Source organism: Pseudorca crassidens, chromosome 7 (genome assembly GCF_039906515.1).
Source record: "Pseudorca crassidens isolate mPseCra1 chromosome 7, mPseCra1.hap1, whole genome shotgun sequence".
Classification (NCBI taxonomy): Eukaryota; Metazoa; Chordata; class Mammalia; order Artiodactyla; family Delphinidae; genus Pseudorca; species Pseudorca crassidens.
Genome location: NC_090302.1, coordinates 17,987,135 through 18,010,360, shown reverse-complemented (window position 1 = coordinate 18,010,360; position 23,226 = coordinate 17,987,135). Strand labels below are relative to the sequence as shown.

The 23,226-nt window shown below is 42.6% G+C and overlaps 1 protein-coding gene across 2 annotated transcripts in view; it reads left to right on the top strand.

Annotated features, from left to right (window-relative positions):
* Nucleotides 1-23,226, top strand: part of PAPPA (pappalysin 1) — a 254,987-nt gene that overhangs the window by 218,879 nt on the left and 12,882 nt on the right. The window contains exons 19-21 of one of the 2 annotated variants that reach the window (XM_067743530.1): nt 1,067-1,138; nt 6,121-6,219; nt 6,927-7,022. In XM_067743530.1, coding sequence (XP_067599631.1) covers nt 1,067-1,138; nt 6,121-6,219; nt 6,927-7,022 — 267 coding nt within the window. The remainder of the gene's footprint in view (nt 1-1,066; nt 1,139-6,120; nt 6,220-6,926; nt 7,023-23,226) is intronic. The other variant, XM_067743528.1, reaches the window with a different exon arrangement.

Sequence of the window (23,226 nt, the reverse complement as noted above, 5' to 3'; positions counted from 1 at the left end):
TTTTCATTCTAAGTTTACATATTCTGTATTTCTTTTAAAATTTTTATTGGGGTGTAGTTGATTTACAATGTTGTGATAGTTTCAGGTGTACAGCAAAGTGAATCAGTTATACATACACATGTATCCACTCTTCTTTAGATTCTTTTCCCATATAGACCATGACAGAGTATTGAGGAAGGTAGTCTTGAACAGAGATGTAAAAGATAAGTAAAGATTCTCCAGGTGACAAGATGAGGAAGGGCTTTCAGTGAAGGAGAACGGCAGGAACAAAGTCACAGAGATACGGGTGTGGGCAGCCTCAGGAACTGGGAGCCTAGCCCACACGGCCCGGTGGCAGGTGGATGCAGAAAGGGTTCTCTGCATCTCCAGGGTTCCGAACCAAAGGTTATTTCATGCATCCTCCAGGCCACTGCTCTCAAATTGTAATGTGTATCGGCATCACCTGGGAGGCTTGTTTTTACAATGCAGAGTCCCAGGCCCTGGCCTCAGAGATTCGGACTCTTTAGACCCAAGGCGGCGCTGAAGAATCTGCCTTTTCCGTGTGCCCCAATGTGATCGTGATTAGAGTGGTCCTTAGCGCCTACTTTGGGAAGCCCTGTTCCACACCATTCTTCCATCTTCCTGCTGTAGCCACGCACACGCACGTGCACGCACACATGCACGTGCGCACACGCACGTGCACGCACACATGCACGTGCACACACTCACGTGTGCACACATGTGCACGCTACCCTTCCTCCTTCCTCCCACCTTATCCCCGACTCTGTCCATGGGGCAGACGTCAGCCAGGAATTTTCTGAAGTGTCTTTCTGATCATGTCTCGGTCCCCCAATTCTCCTTCTCCTCAGCCCTTCTTCCTGCTAGGGGAATACAGAATCGTGACACCTACGGTGAACACAAAACATTATTTTAGTCTTATGGATCCTGTTATTGCAGGTACCTGGGCAAATTCTCCGTGGAAATGCCAGGGTGAGGCCAGCACTTGGAAGATCCAAGAAGAGGGCTAGGTGGTTGAATGTGGTACCAGCCCCAAACCCATCTGACCTCTTTCTCCGTCTCTCTGCAGAGAGTTGTCTGCACAGCTGGTCTGAAGTGGTATCCTCACCCTGCTCTGATTCACTGTGTCAAAGGCTGTGAGGTGAGTCCCTCAAAATGGTGCTACAACCATTACTGTTATTGTTATGTTAATCATGACTTCCATTTACTGTACCTACTAAGTGCTATAAATATCCCTTTAACAGACTTCTGGGACAGGAATCAGCAGTCCCACTTTATAGGTCATGGAACTGATGCACAGAGATATCAACAAACACACTCAAACCTACATTTAATGGCTAACAGAGTCGGGATTCCAAGCCAGGTGTTTCTGGCTCCGAAGCCTGTGTTCAACATAATATTGCTTCCGTAAGGGAGGTTGGGAGGGACGAGGCCATATTCATTTAGTAGCTACAATATGCCCGGCACTTTACCAACATTGCCTTATTTAACTCTGACAGAACCACATGAGACAGTTTCTGTTCTTTCATTTCTACTTTTCCTGCAACCATTAATTGCAGATCATTTCCTTCTGCCATATGTCTTTGTCATTCACGCATTCTTCAACTCCAGAGGTAATTTGGACACCTTAGATTCAACCACTGAGCTGAAGGTGGAAGATCCCCTCTGACCCTTCAGTTCTCTCACTTGGCAGTGGAACCATTCCTTGGAACTTGGCATTTTGGAGCTCTGTCCCTGGGTATCAGTGACAAGCTTGGGAAGGGGCAGGGCCAGGGCACTTGGCACGTCACCTGTGTTCTCAAGGGCATGCTACTGTCCATGGAACTCAGAGGCATTCTGTGCACCCCTATGCCCCCTGTGAATCTTTTCAGCTGGCATGGAAAGGAGGTCCCAAATCACATTCAGGTGGATGTCTAAATCTCTGTGGTGCCCCCAGGCCCCCCTCAGGAAAATCCAGGTGAAAAGGACTAGATTGTGCTCTAGAAAACTTTGTATTTGATGAAATTCTTAAACTGTCACAACCAGACTGTTCTCCTAGATGATGGGGAAACTGACACCCAGCCAGCAGCCGGGTCTAACATTTGATAGAATGCCAACTGGCACAGCTCTTAATGCCATCTACCATCCTCATCTGTTGTGTAGACTGGAAAAAGAGGGCCAGAGGGGGGATGCACTGGCCCAAGGTTACCGCACAGCATACCAGACACAGAGCCAGAGCATGAACCCAAGTCTCCTGACTTCCAGGCCCGTGATTTCTCTCCTCCACTAGGCCACCTTCTGCCCATGAACCGTCCCCTGACCTGTAAATGTCACAGGACAGTCCCTGGGTCACATTTCTTTCTGTGTATTGCTTAGGGAATCCCCAGGGGCATCTCCTCAGGGCACAGGACACTGCAGTCTTTAAAAACTCCCGTTCTCTCAAGATTCAGCAGGAGCGACAAAACCAAAGCCAAGGACCTGAGGCAGTTGCTTCCTTACCTCTCTCTGGATCAGTCCAGGATTTCAGAAAAAGGAAGCTTGGATTACCTGGGCACTCGTTCTGCTGAGTCGGCGGTCTGGGCAACCCGTGTGACAGCGGAATTCAATCCCGTCTTTGACTCAGCACTGAGGCCTGAGAGACCCACACCTGTCAGGCTCTGAGCTCTGCCAGGGATGCTTATCGCCTTTGCCCTTGCAGGTGCCCCCTCGTCTCCTTTCCTGCTTAACTTAGAGCTAATGGTTTCTCTCTTATCTGGGGCTGAAAAGTATGCTTAGAAGAGGTACAGCTGCTGGGTCCAGGGAGAAGCCATCAGCCTGGAATGTCTGCAGGAGCCAAGATTGATAAAGGGTCTTGGGGCCCTTTAGGCCCCTGCTCTCTGCCCCAAGCTGTGTTCAAAGTAGTCATTTACTTACTTGTTCATCAAAGCTTCACTGGGTGCCTGGTATGTGCCCAGCACTACCCTAGGTACTGAGAGTACAATGGTTTTAGTCAAGTGAAAACAGTACTGTGTTCTCCCTGACTCACGTGGATATCTTCTTGCCCTTCATCCGTCCATCCATCCATCTGCCCATCATTTTACTAGATAAACATTTAAGGAAGATACGTTAAATAAAGTTTTGCTCAAATTGCCAGCATTTTGCTAAGAAGTCTAAGATATAAAAATGGATGACGTACGTTCCCTGTCCATAAGGAACTTACAGTGTAGTAAAAGAGATACGGTTAAAGAAGAATTCTAAACCTACATACCAAGAGGTATAACCAAAGCAGGTGTAAGAAGCTGCAGAAGCACATGGCATCTCGGGGGTTGTAGGGAAGACATTTTGGAGGGGTGATGTTTGAACTAGATCTTGAAGGATGAATTGTTTTCCAAAACACACTATTAGTAGAAGTAGCAGCATAAGAAATACCAGAGACGGGAGCAATCTCTAGGTTGTAGAGCTTTTCACATGTTATTCTCTCCCTCCAGGAAGTCTCCCTTCTCCACCCCCCACCTACTTATCATGTCAGTCTCCTCAGGGACTTCTCATGGAGAAGAGCTTCTTCTCATGGAGAAGAGCTTCTCATGGAGCTCTCATGGAGCTCTCATGGAGCTCTCTCATTAGGTCACATCCATCTACTCTTAACTGTAACAGCATCACATACCTTTCCTCTATAACTCTTATCGGAGTTGAAATTGGCCAATAGGATAAGTGATCATTTGAATGAAGTCTGCCTCCTTACTAGAATGTAAGGTCTTAAACTAGCAGGAGCTCTGTCTATATTGACTCACTATTACATCCTTTTTTTTTTTTTTTTTTTTTTTAGCACAATGTATAACGCATAGTAGGCATTCCATAGATAGGGTTAAATAGAAGGTGGATGGATAGATGGGAGGATTGGTGCATGGCTGTGGCAGCAGGAAAGGGTACAGAGAAGAAAGGAGCTAGTAATGAGACTGGAGATATTTTTCCGTGACCAAGTAAAAAAAGAATCTCTTTTATTTTTCTTCTTCCTCTTCTTCTCCAGCTACTCCTTTACCAAGCCAGTTCCTTTTATTTTAAAAAAAAAAGGACATTTGGTTTCCTTTAGTAGTCTTTATATGTAATGTGAGAAAGAACTTAGGGAACAGAGCCCACAGACAAATCTCCTAAGGCCCGGAAAGAGCAAAGGGTTTTATCCTTCAGTTGTTTGTGCCTCTCTGCTTTAAGACGCATGTGGTAACGTATTCATGATGGCAGTCAGGCGGCAGCATCACACCTGTGCTCGCAGCCATGTGCATGTGTACCCGCAGCTGAGTACAGCTCTCTCTCTGTTCTTGGCTCTACCTTGCTAAAATCTTTTTTAGACCCTAATAGGGCAGGGATGAAATGACATCGTGAGTTGGGGGCACAAACACTGTGAATTTGGAGCATAGATGCAAGAGACGGGGATGCCACATAGGATGGACTCCTCGTGAACTTGGCTCTCCCCATAAAAAACCCACAAAAGGGTTTTTCATGGGAGCCCACAAAAAGTCAACGAGCCACTGAGCATTAGAGACCCCCAACCTGAACTGTAATCAAAGGGGCTTCACTTTCATCTGCTTTTTATATTAAAGGGTTACACAACATTACCTTTGATGAGGGGAGGGGTATGTTCATGGCTTTGAGAAATCAGTGGTCTAATTCTGCCTCTTTATTTCACCACTGTGAGTCCTGAGACCCAGAGAAGATAAGCCACCTAGTCAAAATTACCAAGAAACCAACCAGTGGCTGAGGTTTGGAAGACTAGAACCCAGGTTTTCTAAAGCCCTGCCAACTGCCTTTCCACTACACCAGTACGATCACGATCTGTCCCTAAAACATCTTTAAAAGCCAAGTTGTGCCCAGCATTAAACTCCAAGGCGGCTGGGAGACAGAGACGAACCGGATATTGGCCTTGTCTTTGAGAAGCTCACAGTCTTGCACCAACTACAGGTTCACAAGCTGTAGAAGACAGCCTGCTAAGTGTTCAGGTGGGAAATGCAAGTGCCAGGGGGTTGCAGAGACCCCTGACTTTCCCCTAAGATGACTCTGGGTTCAGATCAGTAATAATTTTACTCCATCATCTTTTCCTCATCTTTCAAGCATCACAGAGTTGGAGGAGCACAGGGAAGAAAAGAAAGAAATCAACATGTGCTAGGTATAGCCTAGAAGGGTAAAAATAAATGAGAAACCAACTTAGATTGAAATCACTACTCTGCCTCTGCCAGTTGCTCTTGGCCAAGTCCCTTTCTTGCTCTGAGCCTCAGGGTCTTCATGTGTGAAGTGGGAAGAGCAATGCCTACCTTACTTGTTTTGTTTGAGAACAAAAGAAGAAAGCAAACATGGAAAGTGTGTGACATCGAGTATATCTGTACTCCTGTGTTAGCGAAGAAAGCACCCGTAATCATACACCAGCCATCATGCCAAGTTCCTAGGGATTCTTCCGTTCAGTCTTTACGATTCTTGAGTAGTTTACATTCAGCTTCCTAATATATTTGCATATATATTTATTGTAAATTATGTTTGTAGTTACCTGCTACCAGGAAAAGTGGGGGAAAGGGGGCTTAAATTTTCATACCATTTCCTCAAGTGAAATGAGCCCCCTGCTTCAGGAGGGCATAGTGGTCTATCCTGCTGCCTTTGCATACCCAGCATATAAGAGTATGTCTCCTAGCATAACCATAGTTTGGTTGGGAAAAACTTGGCTAGATAAGAGTCTTTAAAAATGGTAGAAGTGGGCTTCCCTGGTGGCACAGTGGTTAAGAATCCGCCTGCCAATGCCGGGGACACGGGTTCGAGCCCTGGTCCGGAAGGATCCCACATGCCGCAGAGCAACTAAGCCCGTGCGCCACAGCTACTGAGCCTGCACTCTAGAGCCCGTGAGCCACAACTACCAAAGCCCGTGCTCCTAGAGCCCGTGCTCTGCAACAAGAGAAGCCCACGTGCAGCAACGAAGACCCAAAACAGCCAAAAAAAAAAAAAAAAAAAAAGGTAGGACTGGTAGTTTGTCCAAAAGGGTATAGGGATTCGAAGCCAGGTAGGCTGACTGTGGAGGTTTGTGAGAAGATGAGATACAGCTAAATATCTACAGAGGCCAGCCCCTGTTTACTCCAGCATGCTAACCAGGCCTCCTTTCCTTCCTGCCTCTCTCCTCACGTACAGCCCTTCATGGGAGACAATTACTGTGATGCCATCAACAACCGAGCTTTCTGCAACTATGACGGTGGGGACTGCTGCGCTTCGACGGTGAAAACCAAAAAGGTAGGCCAGTGCGCCCCGCTCTGCAGCCACCTATGCAGGCCTCTCCAGCTTACTGGTGCAGGATCACCCCTACGTGCTGGACAACCCGTTGCCCTGGTTGTGTCAGCACTCACCTACAAGCTTTATTGTATTACGTTCCATGGTATTTTTCATTCTTTTAGTCAGTAGTTGAGCTAGTATCATGTGCTAATCCCTGAACTAGATGTGGAGGTTCATGGATAATCTTTGTAGATGTAGTCCCTTTGCCTCAAAGCTTAGAGTCAGCTATGGAAGCAGACAAACTAAAGTGCAGTACTTTTTAAAGGAAAGGACAGAGTTCTCTGAGGGCCCAGGCAAAGGGCTGGAGAAAGCTCTGCAGAGGGATCTGCATCAATGCTGAAACTTGAGGTATGAGGAGAAGGGGCAGACAGGTGGCCAGGAAAAGTGTCTGGGGCAGGAGACCGGCATGTAAAATCCTAGAGAGAACACAAACGTTCAGGGGGTATGGCGAAAGTCTAGGGGAAGAGGGAAGATGGGACACTCCCAGCGAGGTCAGTTATGGCCTTTAAGCATTTTATAATCTCTTCTGTTGTTTACACCTGTAGAATTAGGGGGTGTGGTCTTGGTTGCCATTGTCTTCCTTAGGGTATTAGGATGTTACAGGAGTGATTTAAGTATTTATAGTGAAACTGGAACATCCAGCTGAGATGCATCTCACCCACCCACAGAAGAGTGGCAACCTCCACTTTCCTCCTGATGAGAGCTGGGACCAGAGTTTGGGGCCCGAGCCGAGAGTTGGGAGAGAGGTGGCCAACCTGGCCAATGTGAGTTGAAAAGTATTTCCTGTGACAAACGAGCTCACGAGGAGCTACTTCTTCTTTCTTTTCTTTTCTTTTCTTTTCACATCTTTATTGGAGTATAATTGCTTTACAATGTTCTGTTAGTTGCTACTGTATAACACAGTGAATCAGCTACACGTATACATATATCCCGATATCCCCTCCATCTTGTGTCTCCCTCCCACCCTCCCTATCCCACCCCTCTAGGTGGTCACAAAACACTGAGCTGATCTCCCTGTGCTCTGCAGCTGCTTCCCACTAGCTATCTATTTTATGTTTGGTAGTGTATATATGCGTATGCCACTCTCTCACTTCATCTCAGCTTACCCTTCCCCCGCCCGATGTCCTCAAGTCCATTCTCAAGTATGTCTGTGTCTTTATTCCTGTCATGCCCCTAGGTTCTTCAGGACTTTTTTTTTTTGTTAGATTCCACATATATGTGTTAGCATACTGTATTTGTTTTCCTCTTTCTGACTTACTTCACTCTGTATGACAGACTCTAGGTCCACCCACCTCACTATAAATGACTCAATTTCATTTCTTTTTATGGCTGAGTAATATTCCACTGTATATATGTGCCACATCTTCTTTATCGATTCATCTGTTGATGAACACTTAGGTTGCTTCCATGTCCTCGCTATTGTAAATAGAGCTGCAATGAACACTGTGGTACATGACTCTTTTTGAATTATGGTTTTCTCAGGGTATATGCCCAGTAGTGGGATTGCTGGGTTGTATGGTAGTTCTATTTTTAGTTTTTTAAGGAACCTCCATACTGTTCTCCATAGTGGCTGTATTAACTTACATTCCCACCAACAGTGCAAGAGGGTTCCCTTTTCTCCACACCCTCTCCAGCATTTATTGTCTGTAGATTTTTTGATGATGGCCATTCTGACTGCTGTGAGGTGATACCTCATTGTAGTTTTGATGTGCATTTCTCTAATGTTTAGTGATGTCGAGCATCCTTTCATGTGTTTGTTGGCAATCTGTATCTTCTTTGGAGAAATGTCTGTTTAGGTCTTCTGCCCCCTTTTGGATTGGGTTTGTTTTTTGACGTTGAGCTGCATGAGCTGCTTGTAAATTTTGGAGATTAATCCTTTGTCAGTTGCTTCATTTGCAAATATTTTCTCCCATTCTGAGGGTTGCCTTTTCGTCTTGTTTATGGTTTCCTTTGCTGTGCAAAAGCTTTTAAGTTTCATTGGTCCCATTTATTTATTTTTGTTTTTATTTCCATTTCTCTGGGAGGTGGGTCAAAAAGGATCTTGCTGTGATTTATGTCATAGAGTGTTCTGCCAGTGTTTCCCTCTAAGGCTTTTATAGTGTCTGGCCTTACATTTAGGTCTTTAATCCATTTTGAGTATATTTTTGTATATGGTGTTAGAGCGTGTTCTCATTTCGTTCTTTTATGTGTAGCTGTCCAGTTTTCCCAGCACCACTTATTGAAGAGTCTGTCTTTTCTCCATTGTATACTCTTGCCTCCTTTATCAAAAATAAGGTGACTATATGTGCATGGGTTTATCTCTGGGCTTTCTATACTGTTCAATTGATCTATATTTCTGTTTTTGTGCCAGTACTATACTGTCTTGATTACTGTGGCTTTGTAGTATAGTCTGAAGTCCGGGAGCCTGATTCCTCCAGCCCTGTTTTTCTTGCTCAAGATTGCTTTGGCTATTCGGGGTCTTTTGTGTTTCCATACAAATTGTGAGACTTTTTGTTCTAGTTCTGTGAAAAATGCCATTGGTAGTTTGATAGGGATTGCATTGAATCTGTAGATTGCTTTGGGTAGTATAGTCATTTTCACAATGTTGATTCTTCCACTCCAAGAACATGGTATATCTCTCCCTATGTTTGTATCATCCTTAATTTCTTTCATCAGTGTCTTATTGTTTTTTGCATACAGGTCTTTTGTCTCCTTAGGTAGGTTTATTCCTAGGTATTTTATTCTTTTTGTTGCATTGGTAAATGAGCGTGTTTCCTTAATTTCCCTTTCAGATTTTTCATCATTAGTGTATAGGAATGCAAGAGATTTCTGTGCAGTAATTTTGTATCCTGCTACTTCACCAAATTCACTGATTAGCCCTATTAGTTTTCTGTTAGCATCTTTAGGATTCTCCATGTATAGCATCATGTCATCTGCAAACAGTGACAGCTTTACTTCTTCTTTTCTGATTTGGATTCCTTTTATTTCTTTTTCTTCTCTGAATGCTCTGGCTGAAAGTTCCAAAACTGTGTTGAATAATAGTGGTGAGAGTGGACAACCTTGTCTTGTTCCTGATCTTAGTGGAAATGGTTTCAGTTTTTCACCATTGAGGACGATGCTGGCTGTGGGTTTGTCATATATGGCCTTTATTATGTTGAGGTAAGTTCCCTCTATGCCTACATTCTGGAGGGTTTTTATCATAAATGGGTGTTGAATTTTGTTGAAAGCTTTTTCTGCATCTATTGAGATGACCATATGGTTTTTCTCCTTCAGTTTGTTAATATGGTTTATCACATTAATTGATTTGCGTATATTGAAGAATCCCTGCATTCCTGGCATAAACCCCACTTGATCATGTGTATGATCCTTTTAATGTGCTATTGGATTCTGTTTGCTAGTATTTTGTTGAGGATTTTTGCATCTGTGTTCATCAGTGACATTGCCCTATAGTTTTCTTTCTTTGTGACATCTTTCTCTGGTTTTGGTATCAGGGTGATGGTGGCCTTGTAGAATCAGTTTGGGAGAGATCCTCCCTCTGCTATATTTTGGAAGAGTTTGAGAAGGATAGGTGTTAGCTGTTCTCTAAATGTTTGATAGAATTCGCCTGTGAAGCCCTCTGGTCTTGGGCTTTTGTTTGTTGGAAGATTTTTAATCACAGTCTCAATTTCAGTGCTTGGGATTGGTCTGTTTATATTTTCTATTTCTTCTTGGTTCACTCTCAGAATGTTGTGCTTTTCTAAGACTTTGTTCATTTCTTCCTGGTGTCCATTTTATTGGCATATAGTTGCTTGTAGTAATCTCTCATGATCCTTTGTATTTCTGCAGTGTCAGTTGTTACTTCTCCTTTTCCATTTCTAATTCTATTGATTTAAGTCTTCTCCCTTTTTTTCTTGATGAGTCTGGCTAATGGTTTATCAATTTTGTTTATCTTCTCAAAGAACCAGCTTTTAGTTTTATTGATCTTTGCTATTGTTTCCTTCATTTATTTTTCATTTATTTATGATTTCTTTCCTTCTGCTAACTTTGAGTTTTTGTTATTCTTTCTCTAATTGCTTTAGGTGTAAGGTTAGTTTGTTTATTTGAGATGTTTGTTTCTTGAGGTAGGATTGTACTGCTATACACTTCCCTGTTAGAACTGCTTTTGCTGCATCACATAGGTTTTGCGGTGTCGTGTTTTCCTTGTCATTTGTTTTTAGGTATTTTTTGATTTCCTCTTTGATTTCTTTAGTGATCTCTTGGTTATGTAGTAGTGTATTGTTTAGCCTTCATGTGTTTGCATTTTTTACAGGTGTTTTCCTTTAATTGATATCTAGTCTCATAGTGTTGTGGTCAGAAAAGATATTTGATACAATTTCAATTTTCTTAAATTTACCAAGGCTTGATTTGTGACCCAAGATGTGATCTATCCTGGAGAACGTTCCATGAGCACTTGAGAAGAAAGTGTATTCTGTTGGTTTTGGATGCAATGTCCTTTAAATATCAATTAAGTCCATCTTATTTAATGTATTATTTAAAGCTTGTGTTTCCTTATTTATTTTCATTTTGGATCATCTGTCCATTGGTGAAATTGGGGTGTTAAAGTTCCCTACTATGATTGTGTTACTGTAAATTTCTCCCTTTTATGGCTGTTAGCATTTGCCTTATGTATTGAGGTGCTCCTATGTTGGGTGGATAAATATTTACAATTGTTATGTCTTCCTCTTGGATTGATCCCTTGATCATTATGTAGTGTCCTTGTCTCTTGTAATAGTCTCTATTTTAAAGTCTATCTTGTCTGATATGAGAATTGCTACTCCAGCTTTCTTTTATTTTCCATTTGCATGGAATATCTTTTTCCATCACCTCACTTTCAATCTGTATGTGTCCCTAGGTCTGAAGTGGGTCTCCTGTAGACATCACATATACGGGTCTTGTTTTTGTATCCATTCAGCGAGCCTGTGTCTTTTGGTTGGAGCATTTAATCCATTTACATTTAAGGTAGTTATTGATATGTATGTTCCTATTACTATTTTCTTAATTGTTTGGGGTTTGTTATTGTAGGTGTTTTCCTTCTCTTCTTGTGTTTCCTGCCTGGAGAAGTTCCTTTAGCATTTGTTGTAAAGCTAGTTTGGTGGTGCTGAATTCTCTTAACTTCTGCTTGTCTGTAAAGGTTTTAATTTCTCTGTTGAATCTGAATGAGATCCTTGCTGGGTAGAGTCATCTTGGTTGTAGGTTTTTCCCTATCATCACTTTAAATATGTCCTGCTACTCCCTTCTGGCTTGCAGAGTTTCTGCTGAAAGATCAGCTGTTAATCTTATGGGGATTCCCTTTTGTGTTGTTTGTTGTTTTTCCTTTGCTGCTTTTAATATTTTTTCTTTGTATTTAATTTTTGATAGTTTGATTAGTATGTGTCTTGGCGTGTTTCTCCTTGGATTTTTCCTATATGGGACTCACTGTACTTCCTGCCCTTGATTGACTATTTCCTTTCCCATATTTGGGATTTTCAACTATAATCTCTTCTAATATTTTCAGTCCCTTTCTTTTTCTCTTCTTCTTCTGGGACCCCTATAATTCGAATGTTGGTGCCTGTAATGTTGTCCCAGAGGTCTCTGAGACTGTTCTCAATTCTTTCATTCTCTTTTCTTTATTCTGCTTGTGTTAGTTATTTCCACTATTTTATCTTCCAGGTCACTTATCCATTCTTCTGCCTCAGTTATTCTGCTGTTGATTCCTTGCAGAGGATTTTAAATTTCATTTATTGTGTTGTTCATCATTGTTTGTTTGCTCTTTAGTTCTTCTAGGTCCTTGGTTAAACGTTTCTTGTATTTTCTCCATTCTATTTCCAAGATTTTGGATCATCTTTACTATCATTCCTCTGAATTCTTTTTCAGGTAGACCGCCTCTTTCCTCTTCATTTGTTTGGTCTGGTGGGTTTTTACCTTGCTCCTTCATCTGCTGTGTGTTTCTCTGTCTTCTCATTTTGCTTAACTTACTGTGTTTGGGGTCTCCTTTTCACAGGCTGCAGGTTTGTAGTTCCCATTGTTTACAGTGTCTGCCCCCAGTGAGTAAGGTTAGTTTCAGTGGGTTGTGTAGGCTTCCTGGTAGAGGGGACTGGTGCCTGTGCTCTGGTGGATGAGGCTGGATCTTTTCTTTGTGGTGGGCAGGACTGCATCCGGTGGTGTGTTTTGGGGTGTCTGTGATCTTATTATGATTTTAGGCAGCCTCTCTGCTAATGGGTGGAGTTGTGTTCCTGTCTTACTAGTTGTTTGGCATAGGGTGTCCAGCAGTGTAGCTTGCTGGTCGTTGAGTGGAGCTGGGTCTTAGCGTTGAGATGGAGATCTCTGGGAGAGCTTTCACCATTTGATATTATGTGGAGCCAGGAGGTCTCTGGTGGACCAATGTCCTGAACTTGGCTCTCCCACCTCAGAGACACAGGCCTGAGCACCAAGACCCTGTCAGTCACACAGCTCGAGCACCAAGACCCAGTCAGCCACACGGCTTAGAAGAAAAGGGAGAAAAAAAAAGTTTTTAAAATAAAAATTATTTAAAATTAAAAAGTTTAAAAGTAATAAAAAAAAGAAAGAGCAACCAAACCAAAAAACAAATCCAAAAATGATAACAAGTGCTAAAAAGTATACAAAAAAATCCCAAAAAAACAACAGACAGAACCCTAGGACAAATGGTAGAAGCAAAGCTGTACAGACAAAATCACACAAAGAAGCATACACATACACACTCACAAAAAGAGAAAAAGGAAAAAAAAATATATATATATATATAAAAGGAGGAAGAGAGCAACCAAATCAGTAAACAAATCTACCAATGATAATAAACTCTAAATACTAAACTAAGATAAATGTAAAACCAGAAACAAATTAGATGCAGAAAGCAAACCCCAAGTCTACAGTAGCTCCCAAAGTCCACTGCCTCAGTTTTGGGATGATTCGTTGTCTATTCAGATATTCCAGAGATGCAGGGTACGTCAAGTTGATTGTGGAGATTTAATCTGCTGCTTCTGAGGCTGCTGGGAGAAATTTCTCTTTCTCTTCTTTGTTCGCACAGCTCCCAGGGGTTCAGCTTTGTATTTGGCTCCGCCTCTGCGTGTAGGTCGCCCAAGGGCGTCTGTTCCTGCCCAGACAGGACAGGGTTAAAGGAGCAGCTGATTAGGGGGCTCTCGCTCACTCAGGCCGGGGGGAGGGAGGGGCACGGAATGCGGGGCGAGCCTGCAGCGGCAGAGGCTGGCATGCTGTTGCACCAGCCTGAGGCGCCATGTGTTCTCCCCGGGAAGTTGTCCCTGGATCACAGGACCCTGGCAGTGGCGGGCTGCACAGGCTCCCAGGAGGGGAGGTGTGGATAGGGATCTGTGCTTGCACACAGGCTTCTTGGTGGCGGCAGCAGCAGCCTTAGCGTGTCATGCCCATGTCTGGTGTCCGTGCTGATAGCCGCGGCTCGCACCCGTCTCTGGAGCTTGTTTAGGTGGTGCTCTGAATCCCCTCTCCTTGCGCACCCCGAAACAATGGTCTCTTGACTTTTCGGCAGGTCCAGACTTTTTCCTGGACTCCCTCCCAGCTAGCCGTGGCGCACTAGCCCCTTCAGGCTGTGTCCATGCAGCCAACCGCAGTCCTCTCCCTGGGATCTGACCTCTGAAGCCCAAGCCTCAGCTCCCAGCCTCCGCCCACCCTGGCGATTGAGCAGACAAGCCTCTCGGGCTAGTGAGTGCTAGTCGGTACCGATCCTCTGTGCAGGAATCTCTCTGCTTTGCCCTTTGCACCCGTTGCTGCACTCTCCTCTGTGGCTCCGAAGCTTCCCCCCCACCCCATCCCCCCGCTCCCCGTCTCCACCAGTGAAGGGGCTTCCTAGTGTGTGGAAACTTTTCCTCCTTCACAGCTCCCTCCCAGTGGTACAGGTCCTGTCCCTATTCTTTTGTCTCTGTTTTTTTCTTTTGCCCTACCCAGGTATGCGGGGAGTTTCTTGCCTTTTGGGAAGTCTGAGGTCTTCTGCCAGCATTCAGTAGGTGTTCTGTAGGAGTTGTTCCACATGTAGATGTATTTCTGATGTATTTGTGGGGAGGAAGGTGATCTTCACGTCTTACTTCTCCATCATCTTGAAGGTCTCTGAACTATTTCTATTTTTATATTCATATATATTCTAAGCTGAAAAAACATTTGATCTTATCTCTCATTTTAAAGAGGGGAAACTGGTTTTGAGATGTGAAGGGCAAAGAATCGCAGTCATTTTGGCTATAGAGCTCTGTGATGATCTAGTCCAAACTTTTCGTTTCCTTAATGGGGGCTCTGAGGCCCGTAAAGGAGGAATGATTTGTCCAAGGTAGCATAGTGAGTGATAGAAATAGAGCAAGGTTCCTGGCTTCCTATCCTAGTCCCTTTATACTGTAGCGTCCTTAAGAGAATTTGTTCCTTCAAGAAAGATGCTCTGATTCTAAAATACAGGGGTGAACAGGGCAAGATCCAAGAAACACACTCAAGTTGGAGAACTGTTACTGTATCTCCTGGTTGGCTCCAGGCTTCTTTAGTTGCATTTTTTGCTGTACATAGTTAGTATACTTAGTATATGGTTGTGATGTACAATAATTTATGTAATCATTTATCTCCAACTTTGATTTTAACTTTTAAGTTATTTCATTTTCTCACAATGATAATGATGCTGATGAACATCTTTACACGGAAATACTTTATAGCTGTAATTATTCATTTATAACTGATTCTTGGAATTAACATGAGTAGGATAAAAGGTGTGAGCATTTTTGTAATATTTTAATTTTATTGACAAGGTTGATTTACAAGGTTGTATTAGTTTCAGGTGTACAGCAAAGCAATTCAGTTATACATATACATATATTCATTCTTTTTTAGATTTTCTCATATACGTTATCACAGAATATTGCATAGAGTTCCCTGTGCTATATAGTAGGTCCTTGTTGGTTATCTATCTTATATATAGTAATGTGTGTGTGTTCATCCCAAGCTCCTGATTTATCCCTCCCCCCCACATTTCACCTTTGGTAGCCATAAGTTGGCTTTCAATATCTGTAAGTCTGTTGATGTTTTGTAAATAAGTTCATTTGTATCTTTCAAAATTAGATTCCACATATGAATGATATCATGATATTTGTCTTTCTCTCTCTGACTTCACTTAGTATAATAATCTATAGGTCCATCCATATTGCTGCAAATGGCATTAGTTCATTCTTTTTTATGGCTGAGTAATATTCCATTGTATATATGTACCACATCTTCTTTATCCATTCCTCTGTCAATGAACATTTAGGTTGCTTCCATGTCTTGGCTATTGTAAATAGTGCTGCAGTGAAAATTGGGGTGCATGTACCCTTTCAGATTATGGTTTTCTTCAGCTATATGCCCAGGAGTAGGATTGCTGGATCATATGATAGTTCTATTTTTAATTTTTTTAAGGAACTTCCATACTGTTCTCCATAGTGGTTGTACCAATTTATATTCCCACCAACAGTATAGGAGGGTTCCCTTTTCTCCACACCTTCTCCAGCATTTATTTTTTGTAGACTTTTTGATGATAGCCATTCTGACCAGTGTGAGGATACCTCATTGTAGTTTTGATTTGCATTTCTCTGATAATTAGTAATGTTGAGCATCTTTTCATGTGCTTTTTGGCCATCAGTATGTCTTCTTTGGAGAACTATCTATTTAGCTCTTCTGCCCATTTTTTGATTGGGTTGTTTGTTTTTTTGACATAGAGCTGCATGAGCTGCTTGTATATTTTGGAGATTGATCCCTTGTCAGTTGCTTCGTTTGCAAATATTTTCCCCCATTCTGTGGGTTGTCTTTTCGTTCATTTATGGTTTCCTTTGCTGTGCAGAAGCTTTTAAGTTTAATTAGGTCCCATTTATTTTTGTTTTTATTTTCATTACTCTAGGTGGACCTAAAAATATCTTGCTGCGATTTATGTCAAGGAGTGTTCTTCCCATGTTGTCCTCTACGAGTTTTATAGTGTCCGGTCTTACGTTTAGGTCTTTAACCCATTTTGAGTTTACTTTTGTGTATGGTGTTAGGGAGTGTTCTAATTTCATTCTTTTACATATAGCTGTCCAGTTTTCCCAGCGCCACTTATTGAAGAGACTGTCTTTCCTCCATTATACAGTCTTGCCTCCTTTGCCGTAGATTAATTGACCAAAGGTGTGTGAATTTACTTTTGGGCTTTCTGTCCCATTCTGTTGATCTGTATTTCTGTTTTTGTGTCTGTACCATACTGTTTTGATGACTGTAGCTTTGTAGTATAGTATGAAGTCAGGGAGGCTGATTCCTCCAGCTCCATTTTTCTTTCTGAGGGTTGCTTTGGCTATTTGGTGTTTCCATATAAATGTAAAAAAAAAAACAAAACAATTTTGTTCTACTTGTGTGAAAAATGCCATTGGTAATTTGAGAGGGATTGCACTGAATCTGTAGATTGCCTTCGGTAGTATAGTCATTTTGGATATATTGATCCTCCCAATCCAAGCACGTGGTATATTCTTCCATCTGTTTGTGTCCTCTCTGATTTCTTTCATCAGCGTCTTATAGCTTTTAGAGTAGAGGTCTTTTGTTTCCTTCGGTAGGTTTATTCCTAGGTATTTTATTCTTTTTGGTGCAATGGTAAATGGGATTGTTTCCTTAATTTCTCTTCCTGAGATTTCATTGTTAGTGTATAGGAATGCGAGAGATATCTGTGTATTAATTTTGTATCCTGCAACTTTACCAAATTCATTGATGAGCTATAGTAGCTTTCTGATAGCATCTTTAGGATTTTCTATGTATAATATCATGTCATCTGCAAACAGTGACAGTTTTACTTCTTCCTTTCCAATTTGGATTCCTGTTATTTCTTTTTCTTCTCTGATTGCCATGGCTAGGACTTCCAAAACTATGTTGAATAGAAGTGGTGACAATGGGCATCCTTGCCTTGTTCCTGATCTTAGAGGGAATGCTTTCAGATTTTCACTGTTGAGAATGATGTTTTCTGTGGGTTTGTCATATATAGCCTTTATTATGTTAAGTTTCCTCTATTCCCACTTTTCTGGAGAGCTTGATCATAAATGGGTGTTAAATTTTGTCAAAAGCTTTTTCTGCATCTATTGAGATGATCATATGGTTTTTATACTTCAGTCTGTTAATGTGGTGTAGCACACTGATTGATTTGTGGATATTGAAGAATTCTTGCATCCCTGGGATAAATCCCACTTGATCCCGGTGTATGATCCTTTTAATGTATTGTTGGATTCGGTTTGTTAGTATTTTGTTGAGTATTTTTGCGTCTATGTTCATCAGTGATATCGGCCTGTAATTTTCTTTTTTGGTGGTATCTTTGTCTGAGTTTGGTATCAGGGTGATGGTGGCCTCATAGAATAAGCTTTGGAGTGTTCCTTCCTCTGCAGTTTTTTTGGAAGAGTTTCAGAATAATAGGTGTTAATTCTTCTCTAAATGTTTGATAGAATTTGCCTGTGAAGCTATCTGGTCCTGGACTTCTGTGTGTTGGAAGTTTTTTAATCACTGTTTCAATTTCAGTACTTGTGATTGGTCTGTTCATATTTTCTGTTTCTTCCTGGTTCAGTCTTAGAAGGTTGTAGCTTTATAAGAATTTATCCATTTCTTCTAGGCTGTCCATTTTATTGCCATATAGTTGCTTGTAGTAGTCTCTTATGCCCCTTTGTATTTCTGTGGTGTCAGTTGTAACTTCTTTTTCATTTCTAATTTATTGATTTGAGTCCTCTCCTTTTTTTTCTTGATGAGTCTGGCTAAAGGTTTATCAATTTTGTTTATCATCTTTTCAAAGAATCAGCGTTTAGTTTCACTGATCTTTGCTATTGTTTTCTTCATCTGTATTTCATTTATTTCTGCTCTGATCTTTATGATTTCTTTCCTTCTACTTACTTTGGGTTTTGCTTGTCCCTCTTTCTGTAGTTAATTTAGGTGTAAGGTTAGGTTGTTCACTTGAGATTTTTCTTGTTTCCTGAGATAAGATTGTATTGCTCTAAACCTCTCTCCTAGAACTGCTTTTACTGCATCCACAGGTTTTGCACCGTTGTGTTATGTTGTCGTTTGTCTCTAGGTATTTTTTTTTAATTTCCTCTTTGATTTCTCCAGTGATCCATTGGTTGTTTAGTAACGTATTGTTTAGCTTCCATGTGTTTGTGTTTTTTACAGGTTTTTTCCCTGTACTTGATTTCTAATCCAGTAGTGTTGTGGTTGGAAAAGATGCTTGATATGATTTCTTAAATTTACCAAGGCTTAATTTGTGGCCCAAAATGTTATCTATCCTGGGGAATCGTCCATGAGCACTTGAGAAGAAAGGGTATTTTGCTGCTTTCAGATGGAATGTTCCATAAATATCAATTAAGTCCATTTGTTCTAATATGTGTCATTTAAGGCCTGTGCTTCCTTATTGATTTTCTGTCTGGATGATCTGTCCATTGATGAGAGTGGGGTATTAAAGTCCCCCACTATTACTGTGTTACTGTTGATTTCTCCTTTTATGGCTGTTAGCACTGGCTTATATATTGAGGTGCTCCTTTGTTGGGTGCATTTATATTTACAATTGTTATATCTTCTTCTTAGATTGATCCCTTGATCATTATGTAGTGTCCTTCTTTGTCTCTTGTAACAGTCTTTAAAGTCTATTTTGTCTGATATGAGTATTGCTACTCCAGCTTTCTTTTGATTTCCATTTGCATGGAATACCTTTTTCCATCCCCTCACTTTCAGTTTGTATGTGTCCCTAGGTCTGAAGTGTACAGGTTTTGGTTTTGTATCCATTCAGCCAGTCTGTGTCTTTTGGTTGGAGCATTTAATCCATTTACATTTAAAGTAATTATCAATATAAATGTTCTTATTGACATTTTGTTAATTGTTTTGGATTTGTTTTTGAAGGTCTTTTTTCCTCCCTTCCTCTTCTGTTCTTCTGTCTTGTGATTTGATGTCCATCTTTAGTTATGTGTTTAGATTTCTTTTTCTTTTTTGTATGTGTATCTGTTGTAGAGTTTTGGTTTGTGGTTCCCGTGAGGCTTTGATATAGCAGTCTTTATATGTACAAGATTGTTTTTAGTTGCTGCTCTCTTAATTTCAAATGCATTTCCTATATCCTGCATTTGTACTCTCCTCTTCTCATTACAGCTGATTTTTATATCATATTTGTGTGTGGATGATTTTCTACCTTTACTTTATGTTTGCATTTACTCATGAGCTTCCCTATTCGTAATTTTCTTGTATCTTTTTGTGGCCTTTTCTTTTCTGCCTAGAGAAATTTGTTTAGGATTTGTTGTAATGCTGGTTTGGTGGTGCTGAATTCTCTCAGCTTTTGCTTGTCTGTAAAACTTTTGATTTCTCTGTCGAATCTGAATGAGATCCTTGCTGGGTAGAATAATCTTGGTTGTAGGTTTTTCCCTTTCATCACTTTAAATATATTCTGCAACTCCCTTCTGGCTTGCAGAGTTTCTGCTGAAAAAACAGCTGATAACCTTATGGGGGTTCCCTTGTATGTTATTTGTTGCTTTTAATATTTATTCTGTCTTTAACTTTTGTTAGTTTGATTAATATGTCCCAGCGTGTTCCTCCTTGGGTTTATCTTGTTCAGGACTCTCTGCACTTCCTGGACTTGAGTGTTTCCTTTCTCATGTTAGGGAAGCTTTCAGCTATAATCTCTTCAAATATTTTATCAGGCCCTTTCTCTCTCTCTCTTCTCCTTCTGGGACCCCCCCCCCCATAATGTGAATGTTGGTGTGTTTAATGTTGTCCCAGAGGTCTCTGAGACAGTTCTCATTTCTTTTCATCTTTTTCTTTATTCTGCTCCATGGCAGTGATTTCCATCATTCTTTCTTCCAGGTCACTTATTTGTTCTTCTGCCTCGGTTATTCTGCTATTGATTCGTTCTGGTGTGTTTTTCATTCCAGTTATTGTATTGTTTCTGTTCATTTGTTCTTTAAATCTTCTAGCTCTTTGTTAATCATCTCTCATAACTTCTTTGTCTGTTCCTCCATTCTTTTCCTGAGATCTTGGATCATCTTTACTGTCATTACTCTAAACTGTTTTTCAGGTAGGTTGCCTGTCTATCTCCTGTTCATTTAGTAGTTCTTGTAGGTTTGTGTCTTGTTCCTTCATCTGAAACATTTCTCTGCCATCTCATTTTGTCTAACTTTGGGTGTTTGTGGTCTCCTTTCTGGTGGTTGCAGGGTTATAGCTCCTCTTCTGGTGTGTGCCCTCTGGTGGTTGAGATTGATCCTGAGGCTTGTGCAGGCTTCCTGGTTGGGGGAACTGGTGTCTCCCCACTGGTGGGTGGAGCTGGGTCTTGTTCCTCTGGTGGGCAGGGCTGTGTCAAACGGTGTGTTTTTAGGTGGCTTTAGGCACCCTGTCTGCTGATGGGTGGGCCTGTGTTCCTATCCTGCTGGTTGTTTGTTTGGCCTGAGGTGTTCCAGCACTGAAGACTGTAGGCTGTTGGGTAGGGCCAGGATGTGAGGGCCAAAATGGGGACCTCCGGGAGAGCTCACACCAATCAGAGCCTAGGAGAGCCCCTATTCTCTGGGGCTTCTGCCACCAGTGTTATTCTCTCCCCCCCACCCCCGCCCAGTGAGCCACAGCCAACCCCTGCCGGCCCAGGAGACCCTCTAAGACTCGAAGGTAGGTCCAGCCCCAGCTCTTAAGGGGTTACTGCTTTGTGCTGGGTCCCAGTGTACCCTCCAAGAGTGGAGTCTCTGTTTCCCCCAGTCCTGTGGAGTTCCTGCACTCGAGTCCCACTGGCCTTCAAAGCCAAATGCTTTGGGGCGTCTTCCTCTTGATGCCCGACCCCCAGGCTGGGAAGTTTGATGTGAGGCTCAGGATTCTCTTGTGGGAGAACCTCTACAATATAGTTACTTTCCAGTGTGTGGGTCACCCACCTGGCAGGTATGGGATTTGATTATCTTGTGAAACTGCCCCTCCTGCTGTCTCATTGTGGCTTCTTTGTCTTTGAATGTAAAATATCTTTTTTGGTAGGTTCCAGTCGTCTTTTTTATCGATGGTTGTCCAGCAGTTAGTTGTGATGTTGGTGTTTTCATGAGAGGAGGTGAGCTCAAGTCCTTCTACTCCACCCTCTTTTCCAGAGTCGAGAGACTGCTTTTAGTTTGGACGCCTGGGGCCTCTTTCCCCAGAACATGCTGTCCGTTATCCCCTTGATATCGGGTATGCAGGTACAGCGGCCCTTGTACGGTCCTGGGACACTGGCAGTAGGGCCTGGTGCCTGCTCGCAGATTTCCTAAGGGCGGGTGCTGAGTTCTCCTGGGACATCGGGGACAGGCTCCTGCGTGCAGGTCTCGTGGTGGTGGCCTGTGCCTGCCTCTGGAGCCCACGATGGCGGCAGTGACTCGCACCCGCCCCCAGAGCTCCTGTAGGTGGTGTCCTGTTGCCTGGGAGTGCTCACGAAGCTCTTACAGTGGTCCCGCCCCCTCCTCATGCATCCCCCCCCCCCCCACAATAATGGTGCCTTGATTCTCTGGTGGGCCCCGTCTTCTTCTGAGTATACCCTTGGTTGCCACGGTCCAGCTCCTTCAGGCTGTCTCCAGACGGCCAACGCTGGTTCTCTCCCTGGGTCTGACCTCTGAAGCCTGAGCGTCAGCGCCCAGCCCCCACCTGCGCTAACAGAGGGGTGTTTGTTTTAGGCTACAGATCGCAGGGCAGTGGTGCCGACCTTCTGTGCAGGTTACGCTCCATTTTGCCGGCCGCAAACTAGTTGCTGTGCTCTCCTCCTAGGCTCTGAACCTCCCCCTCCATCCAGTCTGCTCTCCCCGCAGGGGAGGATACTTCCCAGCACGTGGAAACCTTTTCTCCTTCACAGCTCCCTCCCTGGGCCTCAGGCCCCATCCAGATTCCTTCTTTTTCTTGTTCCTCTTGTCCTACCTGGTTATGTGGAGGTTTTCCTGTCTTTCTGGAGGTCTGAGGTCTTCCGTCAACGTTTGGTAGCTGTTCTGTGAGAACTGTTCTACTTGTAGATGTATTTTTTAATGTTTTGTGGGAGAAGGTGAGCTCCACGTCCTACTCTTCCACCAGCTCCATCCCCCCTCCAGGTGTGAGCATTTCTAAGGCCCTTGATACCTGTTACCAAACGAATACAGTGTGTCTCTTTCACTCCCTTGGAGTCAGCCTCTTTAACAGTGAACAATGAAGTTTGTGTTCTAGAAGTTTGTGTAGAATTACGAAATGTTATTCACCTGACACCATCAGCTGGAGAAAGAGCAGCTCCAATTAAAAGAATTTTCCTACCAACTTACTTACATACTAAAACATTAAAAAATAAAACTAATTTTAGTGGGAAACTTCCTTAAGTGGATTGTTATTTCTAGGGAGTACGTGGTAGGGACGTGAAGTCATGATTGAGGTTCAGGTGCAGATTCCAAATTATTACAGTCATTTGAATATACAGATATATATCTCAAATGGCCATGTAGACTCTATTTCTATACTGGGTTCAGCTACAGCAATTTCAGGCTCCAGGGCCCTGAGATGAGTGCTGTCTCTTTACTAAGGGACCCAGAGTTAGTTAGCTTTTTGCTGGTTCTGAACATGTTCCCTAGTCTTTTTTCCCCCCCTTTTCTTTTCTACTCACATTATAAATGCAATTTTGGATTTTTGTGTTAAAAGATTACCTTCTCCCACTTTAAATTGTTGCTTCTTCCTGTCGGCCTAGGCCTCAGAGTGCAGGTGACCAGGCTCCCTCCGTGAAAGGAGATGTGTGTTCATGGAGTATCTCTATGGGCTGAGCACTGGACCAGGTTGTGTGCACATGGTAGAGTCCAGACAGACAGCATACCTACCCTTGTACAGCTCGCAGTATGTCTTGGGAGCCAGATTTTCAGCAGTGAGGTATACAGCTATGTATTTGATTACCTTTGCATAAGGGACAATGAAGGAAAGGTGTGGGATCTTTTGGAGACCAGTGTGAAGGTCAGAGAAAGCTCCCCTGAGGAAGAGACATTCACACTGAGTCCTAAAGAATGAGTAGGAACTTTCCTG